At 40.8% G+C, this 14,198-nt stretch overlaps 1 protein-coding gene across 2 annotated transcripts in view; it reads right to left on the bottom strand.

Moving 5' to 3' along the window:
• Window positions 1-542: 542 nt before the first annotated feature.
• The window catches only part of HMG20A (high mobility group 20A), a 76,986-nt gene continuing 63,330 nt past the window's right edge, over window positions 543-14,198 (bottom strand). For both annotated transcript variants that reach the window (XM_027520771.1, XM_027520770.1), the window contains exons 7-10: window positions 8,356-8,431; window positions 7,440-7,655; window positions 5,951-6,093; window positions 543-3,004 (exon numbers count right to left, since the gene is read on the bottom strand). In XM_027520771.1, coding sequence (XP_027376572.1) covers window positions 5,957-6,093; window positions 7,440-7,655; window positions 8,356-8,431 — 429 coding nt within the window. In that variant the 3' untranslated portion in view covers window positions 543-3,004; window positions 5,951-5,956. The remainder of the gene's footprint in view (window positions 3,005-5,950; window positions 6,094-7,439; window positions 7,656-8,355; window positions 8,432-14,198) is intronic.

Raw genomic sequence — 14,198 nt, 5'->3', positions numbered from 1 at the left:
CTTTCTGACAAGTGTAAGAGAGCTGAGGCATGTCAGATGAGGAAACTGGGAACAAAGCAAGTCTTGCCCAATGCCACATAACTAGCTTACTCAGAGGGCAGCAGGCTTTGGAAGCCAGGAGAGCTCACCCTTAGAATTTAAAAAGCATGCTGAAGTAGGCGACAAATTTCCTTTAAGACAGATTTTGACTAATGAAGTAGTGTTACTTTTGAAGGCAAGTATTTAAGGAAAATTTCTCTCTTTAGTCAAAAGGAAGACTGTCTTTAGGCCTCCTATCAAGGGGGCTGAAGTCACTGACTTTAAGAACATGAGACTTCTTTCAAGTTGCCTCCAGAATACTACTGCTACATTAGAATGAATTATAGTTCACTGTATTCTTATAGCATACATTAGGAGAACTGAACCCTCAAACAGGCTAAGACACATTTTGAATAAGCAATTAATAAAATGAATGTTACCATTTTAAAAGTGTAACAGACAATGATTAATGTAGAGTTGACAAAGTCTTTAAGATAAGAAGGCAATGCAGGTAAAACTGAATCGAGTAGATTCAACATAGAAAAGTTTTTAATGAGGCAAACATCAAGCAAGCATATCGACTTCTTTAAAAAACAAAGAAAATCTAAAAGTTTAATTACAAAAACACTTGTACAGAAAACTTGGCATTTCAACAGTTTCAAACACACGTATACATTTTTTTCCTAAAATTTCATTCTGTCAGAATCTGTCTCATTTTCCTCAGCTGCTCTTTGTGTTTTAATAAAAAGAAAGAAATCTGTAACACTGAATAGGCAACAACTTATTTCTTGAGAAGAACATATTAGTGCAATAATATCTACAAGTTTACTGGGAAATGTGAATTCGGTATTGTGTTAGCCTCTGAGCTCACTTACTACCTTCCTGGCTGGGCACAGAGGAGAGAGCAGGTAAGACAGACCTGCTTCCCGGAACCTTCTTGTTTTGTGGCAGTTGAATTCCAGCCACCAGTGAGTCAGGTGTAGCTGCTGGAGGGGCCAGCATGTCAGACGCAGGTTGCTATTTTGTGAAAATGCTTTCAAACTGCCAGCTTTCTTGAGATCTCATGCATTCCCGATTACGGATGTCTCTCAAGTCAGTGTCAGGTATCTATCCAGACGAAGGAGAAGGATGAGCTCTGGCCCTATTACAGCGTTCCCTGGTGCACAGCACTGCTAATAATGCTGTGCAAAACTAACACAAAGGTGAGACAGAGAGAAATATGAGGAGGAAGAAAGGAGACAAAGTATTTGGCAGAAGGCAGACACAAACTCCAGAACTGGCTTGGCTGTCCTCCTGCCACAGACAGTGCATTCCAGCTTGGACTGAGCAGGCAGGGTGTCTGAGAGAAGAGCTAGGAATGGCCAGTGAGAGTAGGAAAACACAGAAGAGCAGGTGAGTTGGCAGGTTTATAGAGATAATGATGGGCTCTTATTCTCAAAGACGGCCAGGGTGGTATATGTATGGGCTTCAGTACATGAAAATTTGATGTGTGTTCATGTAAGAACTTTTAACAAGGTTGTTTTTTTGCTGTTGTTTTGTTTCCTTTGGGTTAAGAAAGAAATCAGGGGAGGAGATGCTGAGAAGACAGGAGGGTTGCAGCAACATGATGGGGGTGTCTGGCTTGCACCCTGGCCTGTGAGCATACTGTGAGGGGGCCACACTTCCACCTGCCCTTGGTGGCATGGTGCCTGGACAGTGGGCTCAGTGTGCCCTGCTTTGGTTCCAAAGATCTCAGCTGCAACCGCCAGCCTTGTGCTCCACAGCATCAACACATAACACAACAAAACCAAACCCTGAGATGAAAATCAGAAACCTCTCTTCCCTTTTGCTGTGTATTTTTTTTTTTCAATCACAAGAAGGGAGAGGGAAGGAAAGCCTGTCCCTTTGATACAGACTCTGCAGTTATGATTAGAGAAGAAAGACAAAGGATGGAGAATTCCTCTGTGTTCTCCTCTGTCAGCTGGCAGTATTCTGATGACATTTCCGCCATCCATATCCATAACTCGGTACACCTCAAGCACACAGGGATTTCCCCTGTTTTCACTTATAAGAAACTTTAGGATCTTTCTCCTACCAAGTGAGAAACTACTTTTCTTGTTCTTTCCTGTTTACCAGTGACCTTTCTCTCAGCAAAAATATTGCACAAGTCACTGCCAACAGATGGGAACAGAAGAGCCTTGCTGGGGCCGGGACGCAGGGTACGTGCAGGAGCAGTGCTTAGAAAACAGCAGGCAGTACCAAGGGGGGAGGAAAGAGTGCTCTCCTTCAGGGCAGCAATCACAAAGCCTCCACTACAAGGGCTGGCACCCACTGAGCGCTGTGTGGGGTATGAGACACAGCCTCGCTCCACAGGACACTGTCAACAAGAAGCTCCTTTCTTTGGAGTCACAGCAGGACAATGATGGGAGAAGATTGGGCCTGTCCAATGAGAGAAACTCTCCTTCAGAGCCCTGCTGAGCAACAAAGCCCAGAGGTCAGAAAATGGAGACATCTAACTTGGTGGGGTGAAGAAAATATAAAAAAATTAACCCCCAAAAGCATTAAAAAAGAAGTGACAGCTAGGTAGGAAAACCACTGATAAAAACCACAGAGCCAGTGATAAGACAGTCCAATCTGAATGAAGCAGAACAATGAGAAGGCTTCCTTTCTGCTGCAGAAGGTGCCTGTCTCAGGGGTGTCTAGTCAGCAGAATATACGCAGACCCACTTGAACAGAAGTATAGATGATAGGAGACTGAAGACTTGTACATGGTCAAAGCTTCACAAGGACAATTCCATAGGAAGTTCACATACATGTTCCTTTTGCTGCTCCCTCACATGGCTTCCTGGGGTGAAGGCATGTACCTCATAACTGACGGTTCTTTCACAAGCAGAATAATCTGTACGCCTTCTCTGCCTCCACTCAACTCAAATTTCCACGGATGGCTTCTCATTCTGAACAAGTGAAACCACTTACAGAACATCCTGGAGCTCTAAGACCTGTAGAACTGGGAGAAAAAAAACAAATGAAAAAAGATACCAAAAAGGTAAGCACAGATCAGAAAGGGTTCAGACTTTGAGTGAAAATACTGCGATGCTCTATCTTCAAAAGGGTTAAGGTGAGTAGCAGGGTGTATGTAAACCAAGGAGCTCATAAAACTGCCAGCAGCCAACCTCACTAAGGCATTTTAGACATTTCAACGACAAACGTGGCCCCGCTCCAGTTCAGCCACAATGGGGAGGTTGGAAAATTGCCAGCCAAACACAGAAAACCAAGTATCAGGGACAAATTCGATGATGAAAAATGAGTACTTTGGTCCTGGTCAATCAAACCAACTTTCTTCAAGTATAAATCTAAGGCTCCCTGCATGTGTAGGGAAGTACTGTGTGCATAAGATGAATAAATCCTTACATGAATAAAAATGCAATAACATAAAAAAGTTGTTTTCTTTCCAGTCCTCAAATAGGTAACTATTTATCATTTGGTTCAACTGAAATCAAGCAACATATGGCTTTTGATATATACAGTAGTCACCTCTCCATGTGAAATCACCCCCATGGCTTCCTCCCAGCTCCACTTTTTCTAAGTATAAGTTAGCCACAAAGAAAGAAGACAACTGGAGTAATTCTTCCATTGTATATCTATAAAAAATAATTATAAAATGGCTGAACAAAAATTTACATTATAATTGCTGGATTGTAATTTTTTCTTAATTACCCCCCATTTATCTTACTGCTTTCATTCTAAGATTTTCAGTGCTCTCCCTTGACACCCATCCCTACCCCCTTGTATCAATGTTCTAGAAACTCAATTGCATTTAGATACATGTGTTCTAGTTCTAGAATCTGCACTTGCCTACTTAGGTATTTTTAGGCAAGACATCTCACCTCTCTGGGACTCAGTTTCTTTGTATGTACAATGATGGGATTTCTAAAGACCTCTTCCAGCTCTAACATGCTGCTCTAAAAACCATAGACCATTCGCTTCCTTTCACTTGCTGGCTCCTGACAAAGGAAGAAAACTTTGCCAAGCCCATGTCAGAGTAATTAATTGCACCATGAATGCTGGGGACATCAGGCCTAGTTGTCTGTACATATTTGTATAATGAAGCCAAGCTAGAATTAATCATAGTCTTTATAACTGTTTCATTTGACAGTTTCAGAGGGTGTGGAGAGCTAACCATTCTTAGTTATGTTTACATGGCTAGATTGTAAAAATCTGTAGTAACAAAACCGTTCACATTTTCAGCTACTCTTTCTTTTAAGGGCAAAGTATTTGTAGGTTAAAATCAAGGATAATGATAATGTTCTAGGTTTTCAAAGACACCTCAGAAAGCAGATATGACAGTTTATATCCTTAAGATGGGTAAAGCTTTAGAAAAGTCTTACTGGCCAAATGCTCAAAATGGAAAACCATTTTTGGCTCAAAACTCACAACAACTGCCCTTTACCTATGTGAGGAGACAGCACGTTATCAGTTACCGTGTTCTTCCACAGTCCACCACACTGTTTCTCCCAGCTCTTTCTTTTCAAGCCTACCAGAGTGCTAATTGAAAACACTGTGTGAAAATGCGAAGGGTGATGAGCTCCTGAAAATCCCAGGCCTAGGTTTACAAGCTGTTTCCTTCATAAACAGCAGCAGTAATGCCATTTCTTTATTCTGTAGGGAGTCCAGTCATCTCTTAGAAGTATGGTCTGTTCCATCTGGCTACTCACTAGAAGGACAGTAATCCTTTCCCCCATCAGAGCACGACTCGGATAAAGTATGATGAATTGCCCTGTACCGTTACTATTGGAGCCCGTGGCCAAGAAGGATAGAAACGACTGCCTTTGTCTCTGCAGGCAGACACGACCTCATTAGATAAAGAATTATAGGCGTTATTTATTCTTGCACATGTTGCTCAAGGTCAAGACCATGTTAGAATATGAACATGTATATGAGTATGCTCATTTACCTGTAGGACAAATAAAGATATAAACCCATGACCAGCCTTGCTAAGAAGTGTATCCTGCCATCCACTCTTGTTTTAGGATCCATATATAGCCATTCACTGTATGGTCCAACCCTAAGATTTCCACATAGTTCATATGTCTGCAGGGATGGAACAATTTAATTGACAGACCAAAGGGCTGTCAATTGTGGAATGAAAAACTAAAGGGTACTCCATCTCTAGGAATCTGAGTGAAAGAATACCAGTTCCATTTAAGAAATGATACTGATGACTGACCATTAGTACCAAAAAGTTTATAAAGGCAGGCCCCCTTTAGAAATGTATTTTTTCTCTTCTAAAAGGATGTAAAACATATTACAAGTCATTTATTGAATGTATTTTTTAAAAGTTTATTTTCTCATTTCTCTCCTTTCACTTATTGAGAGTTTATATATTTTTTAATATATTCAATCAAGGCATTAACTGTTTCACTGTAAGTTTAGCCCACATTAACATTTAACACACAACTGTTACTCTGATACTGAGTGGTGAATGAAAAGCTTACTGACATAGGCTTGTACACATACAATGTCTCATTGACTATTGTGAATTATCGTTAAATTTACAGGGAAAAGGAAGCTTAACAATTAAGTGATACTTATTTTGTCCAATGTGTTCTTTGGGGGGTTATTTCCTTTAAATTTCTCACTCAACCTTCAAAACCCTTTGGGAAACTAATACCTAAGAATACAACTTAATAAGTGACAAAGCTAGAATTGAGATCCAACCACAAAAATCATGCTCTTTCTATTAAGCCACATGGAGGTATGCATGAGGAAAAACTATCTTGATTCAGTTTTCCAACACTATTTTCTACATTTAGCAACCAAGCAACAGGAATCTTAAGCCTCCAACTCACTTATTCAATGTCATTCCAGGATTTTAGTAGTATTAATAAAGTCTAATGCCATCTTAGTTTTGATGATGTGCTAGCATGTACGAATCAAGTCAGTGAGCACTCACCATTCCCTAACGATCAAGCCTGTTCACAACTTCTCGAACTGTAGCTATGAAGTTTTCATTGTCTTGGGGATTAGCTAAAATAATACTGTGCAGTCTGTTCATATAGGAGTCGATAGTGTCCACTGTAGGTGTCTCTCCACTTCCTGAAGTGAGATAAGAGAAAGTAATATTCCCCATTCAGTTCAATAGTAACACAGATCAGTGATTCCACAGCAAAATAAACTTGATTCTAATGGGGTCTGCTCCACAGAGAAGATTTTAATTTCAGAGGAGAGACTTTTAGACCTCAAAGAAATGAAATTCATCCACATACTCTAAATAAACAGATGGACTATTATTGCTACACAGCATATAAGAGTAGTTGCATAAAACAGGTTAAAGACTCTCTTAGATCTGCTGTGACGATTTTCAACATGAAAACATATATAAGAAATACTAGTATTTATTTTCCTTCCCATTAAGACAATATCACAAAGCCAGCACACTTATATCAGAAAAGTGCTCTGGGGGAACAGGTGATGTGGGAGAGGGGATCAAGAAATAAAAACGTCCAGTGATGAAATAAATTAAGTCACGGGGGTGGAGTGACAGTATTGTACTACATGTTTGAAAGCTGCCAAGAAAGTGTATCTTAAAGGTTCTCATCACAAGAAGAAAAATTTGTTTGCAACTTTGTATGGTGGTACAGGTTTCCCAGGTAGCACTAGCGGTAAAGAACCCACCTACCAATGCAGGAGAGGTAAGAGTTCAATCCCTGGGTTGTGAAGATCCCCTGGAGGAGAGCATGGCAACCCACTCCAGTATTCTTGTCTGGGAAATCCCATGGACAGAGGAACTTGGAGGGCTACAGCCCACAGGGTTGCAAAGAGTAGGACACACCTGAAGTGACTTGGCGTGCATACACGCGTGGAGGCACATGGTAACTAGACTTGCAGTGATCATTTCACAGCATTTACAGATACAGAATCATTATGTTGTACACTGGAAATTAACAGTGTTATACATCAATTATAGCACAATTGAAAAAAAAAGAAAAGCACTCCACTGAGGATTTATTACACAGTTTCAACTATTCTGAAAATCAAATTAAACTTAATAGAAAGTAGATTATGTTAAAATATAATTGAAGGAAAATTTAACTGAGCAGAGTCTGAAATTTTGGATTATTTTAACCAATGGGCTGTGCTGTGCTTAGTGGCTCAGTCCTGTCTGATTCTTGGCGACTGAATGGACTAGAGCCCACCAGATTCCTCTGTCCGTGGGGATTCTCCAGGCAAGAGTACTGGAGTGGGTTGCCATGCCCTCCTCCAGATTTTAACCAATACTGAGATTCTATTACATGACCTACAGAAAACTCTGAGGAAACGACCTCGTTGTTTATTGGTCTTCCCCTTGAAGGGAGACTTCAGCCTCACCACACCAACGCCAACATATGCAGCACCTCCCCATCCCCCACTGCTTTACACGACTCAGGTGGGGATGATGTTACCAGGCAAGGGCATGCTGGCGAAGCTGCTGGTCAGCACCTGCCGCAGCGTCTCCAAGTGCTGCTGCAAGACGGTGTTGCGGCTGCGCTCCTGGATCACGTCCACCTCCAGCTTCTCCACCGCTGTGCGCATGCTCTCCACGTGCTTTTGCAGCGCCGCGTTCCTCTCCTCAAATTCCATGTTGGATTTGCGAAGCTGACGGAGCTCTGCCTCCCGAGCTGAGGACGCAAGCCCCCCAAAACACAGATAACACAGTGTCTCTGAGGAGTCCCAGTGACTCTTCTAGAAGTTCTGCTTAGCTATCTCTAATTAGCTACCCCTCCTCCTGTCCCTAGTCTTATTATGGCCTTTCAGATAGCAATTTCAGCAATAAAACGCCTGGCTCTCCAGAGTTATTTTAATTCTTAAAGCTGGTCATATTCTATACTTAACACTGCAAGGAACAGCTGCAATTCCCAGTGTTTGTTTGTTTGGTCTGTTTAAAGCTGTGCTATGAGAAGCCTGAGGGGTTTCACAGGGGGATCCTGGGAGATTGGGCAAGCACAGCTGTGGGTCCAAAGCTTATTGTAGTGGGGTCAGCTTTGCTCTTATTTATTTTATATTTTGGACATCCATGCAAGCTTTCATTTGTACAAAGGGTTCTTGGCTAACAGCCTGAAAGCAACTGAATTAGTGATGTATATTTATTTCTTCTGATTCAGAGACTAAAGCTACTTTGACAACACTGGCTGAGCTTTCCTCCACTGGTTTCTGAGTAGCTATTTTTAATAGAGAGTGAAATAGAAGCAGCTTCCTTCTTCCAGACCAGTCCCAGGGTCGGGAATATCACTACCATTGCTTTTGAGCAATTAATTTCTCCTGACAACTAAATCCCCTGTCACAGATGTGAGGAACGCAATACGATCCTTTGGTAATCACCTTTGCTGTGGTTCAGGAATTCCTCTGTAAATATAGGGATGTCAAAAACAGATCGTTCCTTTACTTCTGCTTCTTTCTGTGAATCAAGAGTAACAAAACAGTCAATTCTTAAACTAAATTAAACAGTAGTGCCTGCAGCCACAATGGTCATGTTTTCCTTAATGAAATAGTAAGATGAGCAGCAATCAGTCAGTCTAGGTGAGGCTGTGAAGAAAATGTATTCACCTTTCCTTTGGAACCAAACTTTCACAGAGCTCAAGCATGTTAAGTATTCAGCTCTCTCAGGTGACAACTGCTGTGCAATGAGAAACCTTAAAACAAACCTACATAAACTTCCCTAATGGAGATGGTGGAAACCATTTCTTAGCTCTCTGCTCTGAATAGTCAACAGTGTACAAGGGAGAAAGTGACTGAGGTAGGTATCAGTCGCTTCAGTTCAGTTGCTCAGTCATGTCTGACTCTTTGCAACCCCATGGACTGCGGCATGCTAGGCCTCCCTGTCCATCACTGGCTCCTGGAGCTTGCTCAAACGCATGTCCATTAAGTCGGTGATGCCATCCAACCATCTTATCCCCTGTTGTCCCCTCCTCCTCCCACCTTCAATCTTTCCCAGCATCAGGGACTTTTCAAATGAGTCAGTTCTTCACATCAGGTGGCCAAAGTATTGGAGCTTCAGCATCAGTCCTTCCAATGAATATTCAGGACTGATTTCCTTTAGGATGGACTGGTTGGATCTCCTTGCTGTCCAAGGGACTCTCAAGAGTCCTCTCCAACACCACAATTCTAGGTTGGTCATAACTTTTCATCTAAGAGGTAGGTATAGAGAAATAATTTCTGGGTGATTTTTCCATTGCTTCTGTTGGTTATGCATATAAAGTGCTCTCTGAGATAGGATGATTCAATCTAACTTTGCAGAGTGGACAATAAGAATTTTAAGCAGAGATCTGCCAGCCACAAGCAACAATAACGGTATTCCATTAGGACGTCTACTTATTTACAAGGGCAGCCTATAATGGGGATCTTTCAGACTTTCTTCGGACACAGCAAAAACAAACAAAACCAAAAAGTCAGTATGGGGAACACATGTATGCCTGTGGCGGATTCATTTTGATATTTGGCAAAACTAATACAATTATGTAAAGTTTAAAAATAAAATAAAATTAAAAAAAAAATAAAAAAAATAAATATGAGAATGCCAAGGATTATGTGAGAGAAAAAATAATAAACCTAAAATTAATTCACCAATAAGCCATTAAAAATAAGTCTCACAAAACCACTGCAAAACATATTCCACAATGATCTTTGTGAATAAAGTCAATATTTCAAAATGCTTTAGCAACAATTTCTACAATGAATTTAAAGTTGAAAGTATTAAGAATATAAATTATAAGTGTCTTGGCAGTATTTAAAATCTTGCATAATATAAGATGGTAAAGAAAACAGTGGGAAATGAGTACTGAAGAAATTGCTAGTGAAATCTGAGGATTTCAAAACCTTTATAACATAATGAACAGTTTAAAAAGTCTAGAAATCATTCCTATAAAAACACATTTAGTGCCAGAGATAGAATGTATATTTCCTACTCTTGCCACCACTGGTCTTTTATCTTTGAACACAAATATGATTTGGTGCCCAGCAGAAAGGCTAAGCAGTTAACAGCCTATGAAGGAACTCTGACAGCCAAGCTCCTGTTTTCATATTGGTGCCTGCCTTGTTATGGAGGGCTGGGCTATGTGAACTGCCTGCCAAGGGCAGCTCATTAAGAGAGACATCTTGGATGGAAGTGTGAAAAACTATGTATTTACCTGAAGAAACTTTCAGAGCACTTAATTTTTACCCTTTTACCTCTTAAAGAAATAAAGTGAAGTTTTCCAGAATGATTTAGAAACAAACAACAGAATTATCACTGAAGGCCCCAGTTTCAACAGGCAAAACTCTGCCTCTAGCCAGTTCTTCAGTTCAGTTGAGTCGCTCAGTCGTGTCCGACTCTTTGTGACCCCATGAATTGCAGCACACCAGGCCTTCCTGTCCATCACCATCTCCTGGAGTTCACTCAAACTCATGTCCATCGAGTCGGTGATGCCATCCAGCCATCTCATCCTCTGTCGTCTGCTTTTCCTCCTGCCCCTAATCCCTTCCAGCATCAGAGTCTTTTCCAATGAGTCAGCTCTTCGCATCAGGTGGCCAAAGTACTGGAGTTTCAGCTTTAGCATCATTCCTTCCAAAGAACACCCAGGGCTGATCTCCTTTAGAATGGACTGGTTGGATCTCCTTGCAGTCCAAGGGACTCTCAAGAGTCTTCTCCAACACCACAGTTCAAAAGCATCAATTCTTCAGCACTCAACTTTCTTCACAGTCCAACTCTCACATCCATACATGACCACTGGAAAAACCATAGCCTTGACTAAACAGACCTTTGTTGGCAAAGTAATGTCTCTGCTTTTGAATATGCTGTCTAGGTTGGTCGTAACTTTTCTTCCAAGGAGTAAGCGTCTTTTAATTTCATGGCTGCAGTCACCATCTGCAGTGATTTTGGAGCCCAGAAAAATGAAGTCTGACACTGTTTCCACTGTTTTCCCATCTATTTCCCATGAAGTGATGGGACCAGATGCCATCATCTTCATTTTCTGAATGTTGAGCTTTAAGCCAACTTTTTCACTCTCCTCTTTCACTTTCATCAAGAGGCTTTTTAGTTCCTCTTCACTTTCTGCAATAAGGGTGGTGTCATCTGCATATCTGAGGTTATTGATATTTCTCCCAGCAATCTTGATTCCAGCTTGTGCTTCTTCCAGCCCAGCGTTTCTCATGATGTACTCTGCATAGAAGTTAAATAAGCAGGGTGACAATATACAGCCTTGACGCACTCCTTTTCCTATTTGGAACCAGTCTGTTGTTCCATGTCCAGTTCTAACTGTTGCTTCCTGACCTGCATGCAGGTTTCTCAAGAGGCAGGTCAGGTGGTCTGGTATTCCCATCTCTTTCAGAATTTTCCACAGTTTATTGTGATCCACACAGTCAAAGGCTTTGACATAGTCAATAAAGCAGAAATAGATGTTTTTCTGGAACTCTCTGGTCAGGAGGGGCGGCAGTGAGGAGATACCCCTCGTCCAAGGTAAGGAGCAGTGGCTGCACTTTGCTGGAGCAGCTGTGAAGAGATACCCCACGTCCAAGGTAAGAGAAACCCAAGTAAGACGGTAGCCAGTTCTTGGTGGATTTCAAAGAGAATTAATGTATGGGTAAGAAAGACTGGTTCCAGAAGAGATCTTAGATATATTTCACAGTGGCTTTCTCTCAACTCTGCTGGCTTACCATATGCTTTAACTCTGTTACTGTACAAGACATAACAGATGTAAGTCCACAAATGACTTTAGATAAAGGCTTATAATTTTATCATCCCATCCTGCTCAGTCTCTTACTTAACTGTACTGGCTTGCTGCTGCTGCTGCTGCTGCTAAGTCGCTTCAGTCGTGTGAGATCAATTTACTTAGCTATAGGTCTGAATATATGCCAGTCAGATGGGTTGGTGTGGATGCCTGGCTCCCATTACCATGGTACCAAGAGCCCTCTCCAAGGCTTAGATTCTGCTCAGACAGGTAATTCTGTTTTCTTCCTTGCCAGAGCAGTCCAGACCAAGCTAACTACGTAAGGGCAGAGGATAGCACCACATAAGTGCATTAACACACTGCCTCTTGGTACAGATTCTTAAGAGTACAAAATAAGAAACACCACAGCAATTAAATGAAACTGTTCAGTCTCTGAAGGGCCAAGAGAGAAATTCTGTTTAACTGAAGAGTCGTCATAAAAACCATCAGCACTCTTCCATTACTGAGTACGTTACTCGGCATTGGAGGGGATACTCTTGGGGGCTCAGATATACTTAAGCTGCTCCAAGGATCACTCAAGGGATTAAAATCATAAGGATTTCATTACCTCGTCATTGAAGGGGTCTAATTTGTTCACGTTGAGTGTCATTTTGTCATTTTTCATAAATTAAAGGAGAAACAAAATTATTGTTTCTATCTTAGTCCCCACATGAGATTTAGACACTTTCTTGAGAGTAAAACTAGCTGACTCCTGGGTCTAGGAGGCTGGCTTCTGATTTGAGAGGAGCAAGAATACTCTTCACTTTGGTTTTCATTCTATATATTGAGTGGAGGGTAAGAGAACAGAGGCCTTTTGAACTGAAACTATTTTGCTGTGATCTAGGCTCAGGGCCAGAATCTCATGAAGTGATATGCTTCTCTCAAGTGCCCTTTACTTTAAGGAATGCTCTCAATATTGTGTACCAGGCTGAAGTGCCCCACTGCTATGCAGAATGGCTTGAATGGCTTTCAGGTCAGCATTTCTTGAGCTCTAACAGGGCTCCCCAGTATCTACCTTGGTAACCATGTCTTAGGAATCTAAGTTCCATTAAGGAATACAATAGGTTTCTTTACTACATATATACAAATCAAATCATTTCTGTCTCAAGTGGCAACAAATTTTGCTGACACCACAGGCAGCCAGGCCCATTTTAACTTGCAACACTGTTTATTCCATATAGTGTGCGGGCACTGCCAAGAGACCTTAATAAGCCTGGGCTACAGACGCCTGGGTTTCAGTCACAATTCTGCCTCTAACCAATTCCGTAAGTGATTCTGGGACATTCTCTCCTTTCTTAGGCAAGTCATTTTCCTCACTGGCAAAGAGGGGGTCAGGTGAGAGGATTTCTGAGGTCTTAGTAATTTTGATGTGAGCTTGAAAACTGTTTTATGGCATTTGCCATTTTATTCCTAATAGGATAAGAAAAAGGAAATAAGCATGCATTTAGAAATGTGATGTTTCAGGCACGTTGCAAGATACTTGCTCTTTTATTAACTTCCTCATAACTCAGCTCAGGCCACTTTATCCAAAGATATATATGTATATATATGAAATGCCCCCACAAAACCTAAGTCATCTTTAAGGTACGATTCAGTTGCTCCTTTCCATGGGGCTTCTGTGGATTTTTTTTCCCACTCATAGTGCTTTCTTATTTTCCTTAACTCTTATTATACTAAGAGGTTATGTGTGGCTGTGTTTAAAAACTGTCAAACCAGTTTTTAAAATTGCAACTGTTTTGAAATTACCTAATTTAGTAAGCTATTATTCAATGAAAAAAAAAACTGATAAAGTGAGTGACATTAATTGAGTCAACAACCTTACTAAGAGAGCTTTATCCTGACCTGGGCATACAACAGACAGGCTTATAAAGCCTAGTGTATATGTACTTGAGAAACTACTGCTGGCTTTCCACCTACTCCTTCCTTTTCTTTGGTTTCACATGTGTCTAATCCTGAAACAGGAAAATCACAAAGAGAGTTATTCCTTTTCATATACTGCAGAAATTCCTATCATACTAAAATAACATTTTATTAAAATGCTTAATTTCGCAAATCAGCAGCAGCAGCTTCTACGACCGACCAAGTCTACTAAATCTTTTCTGATTGCAACTATTAACTTTATTAGAGGCAAAAAATGCCATGGTTTGGCCAGCAAAATCCATGTTGATGAACGGAGTCAGTCAGTCACTGACTAGAAAATGTGAGATCTAAGATTTTACTGTCGATACTCTGTTTTGTAACTATTAAGGATACAGAAGCTATAAAAGATGCTTAATAGGGAAAAAAAGAAGTTTAGAAAATTTGTGATATTGGTGGGCAATAAGTAATTAAACAAGTATCTGGCAGTATAGAAAACTTATAACACAATTCAATTATGATTTAAAACATATAGTGTACATACAGTTTCTCAAGCAAAAAAAATTTCATCCTAATTGGAACACAGAGATGTCATATATAACTACATTTATATGGAGAAGGCAA

This window comes from Bos indicus x Bos taurus, chromosome 21 (assembly GCF_003369695.1).
Source record: "Bos indicus x Bos taurus breed Angus x Brahman F1 hybrid chromosome 21, Bos_hybrid_MaternalHap_v2.0, whole genome shotgun sequence".
Classification (NCBI taxonomy): domain Eukaryota; kingdom Metazoa; phylum Chordata; class Mammalia; order Artiodactyla; family Bovidae; genus Bos; species Bos indicus x Bos taurus.
This window is presented reverse-complemented; position numbering and strand designations above follow the sequence as displayed.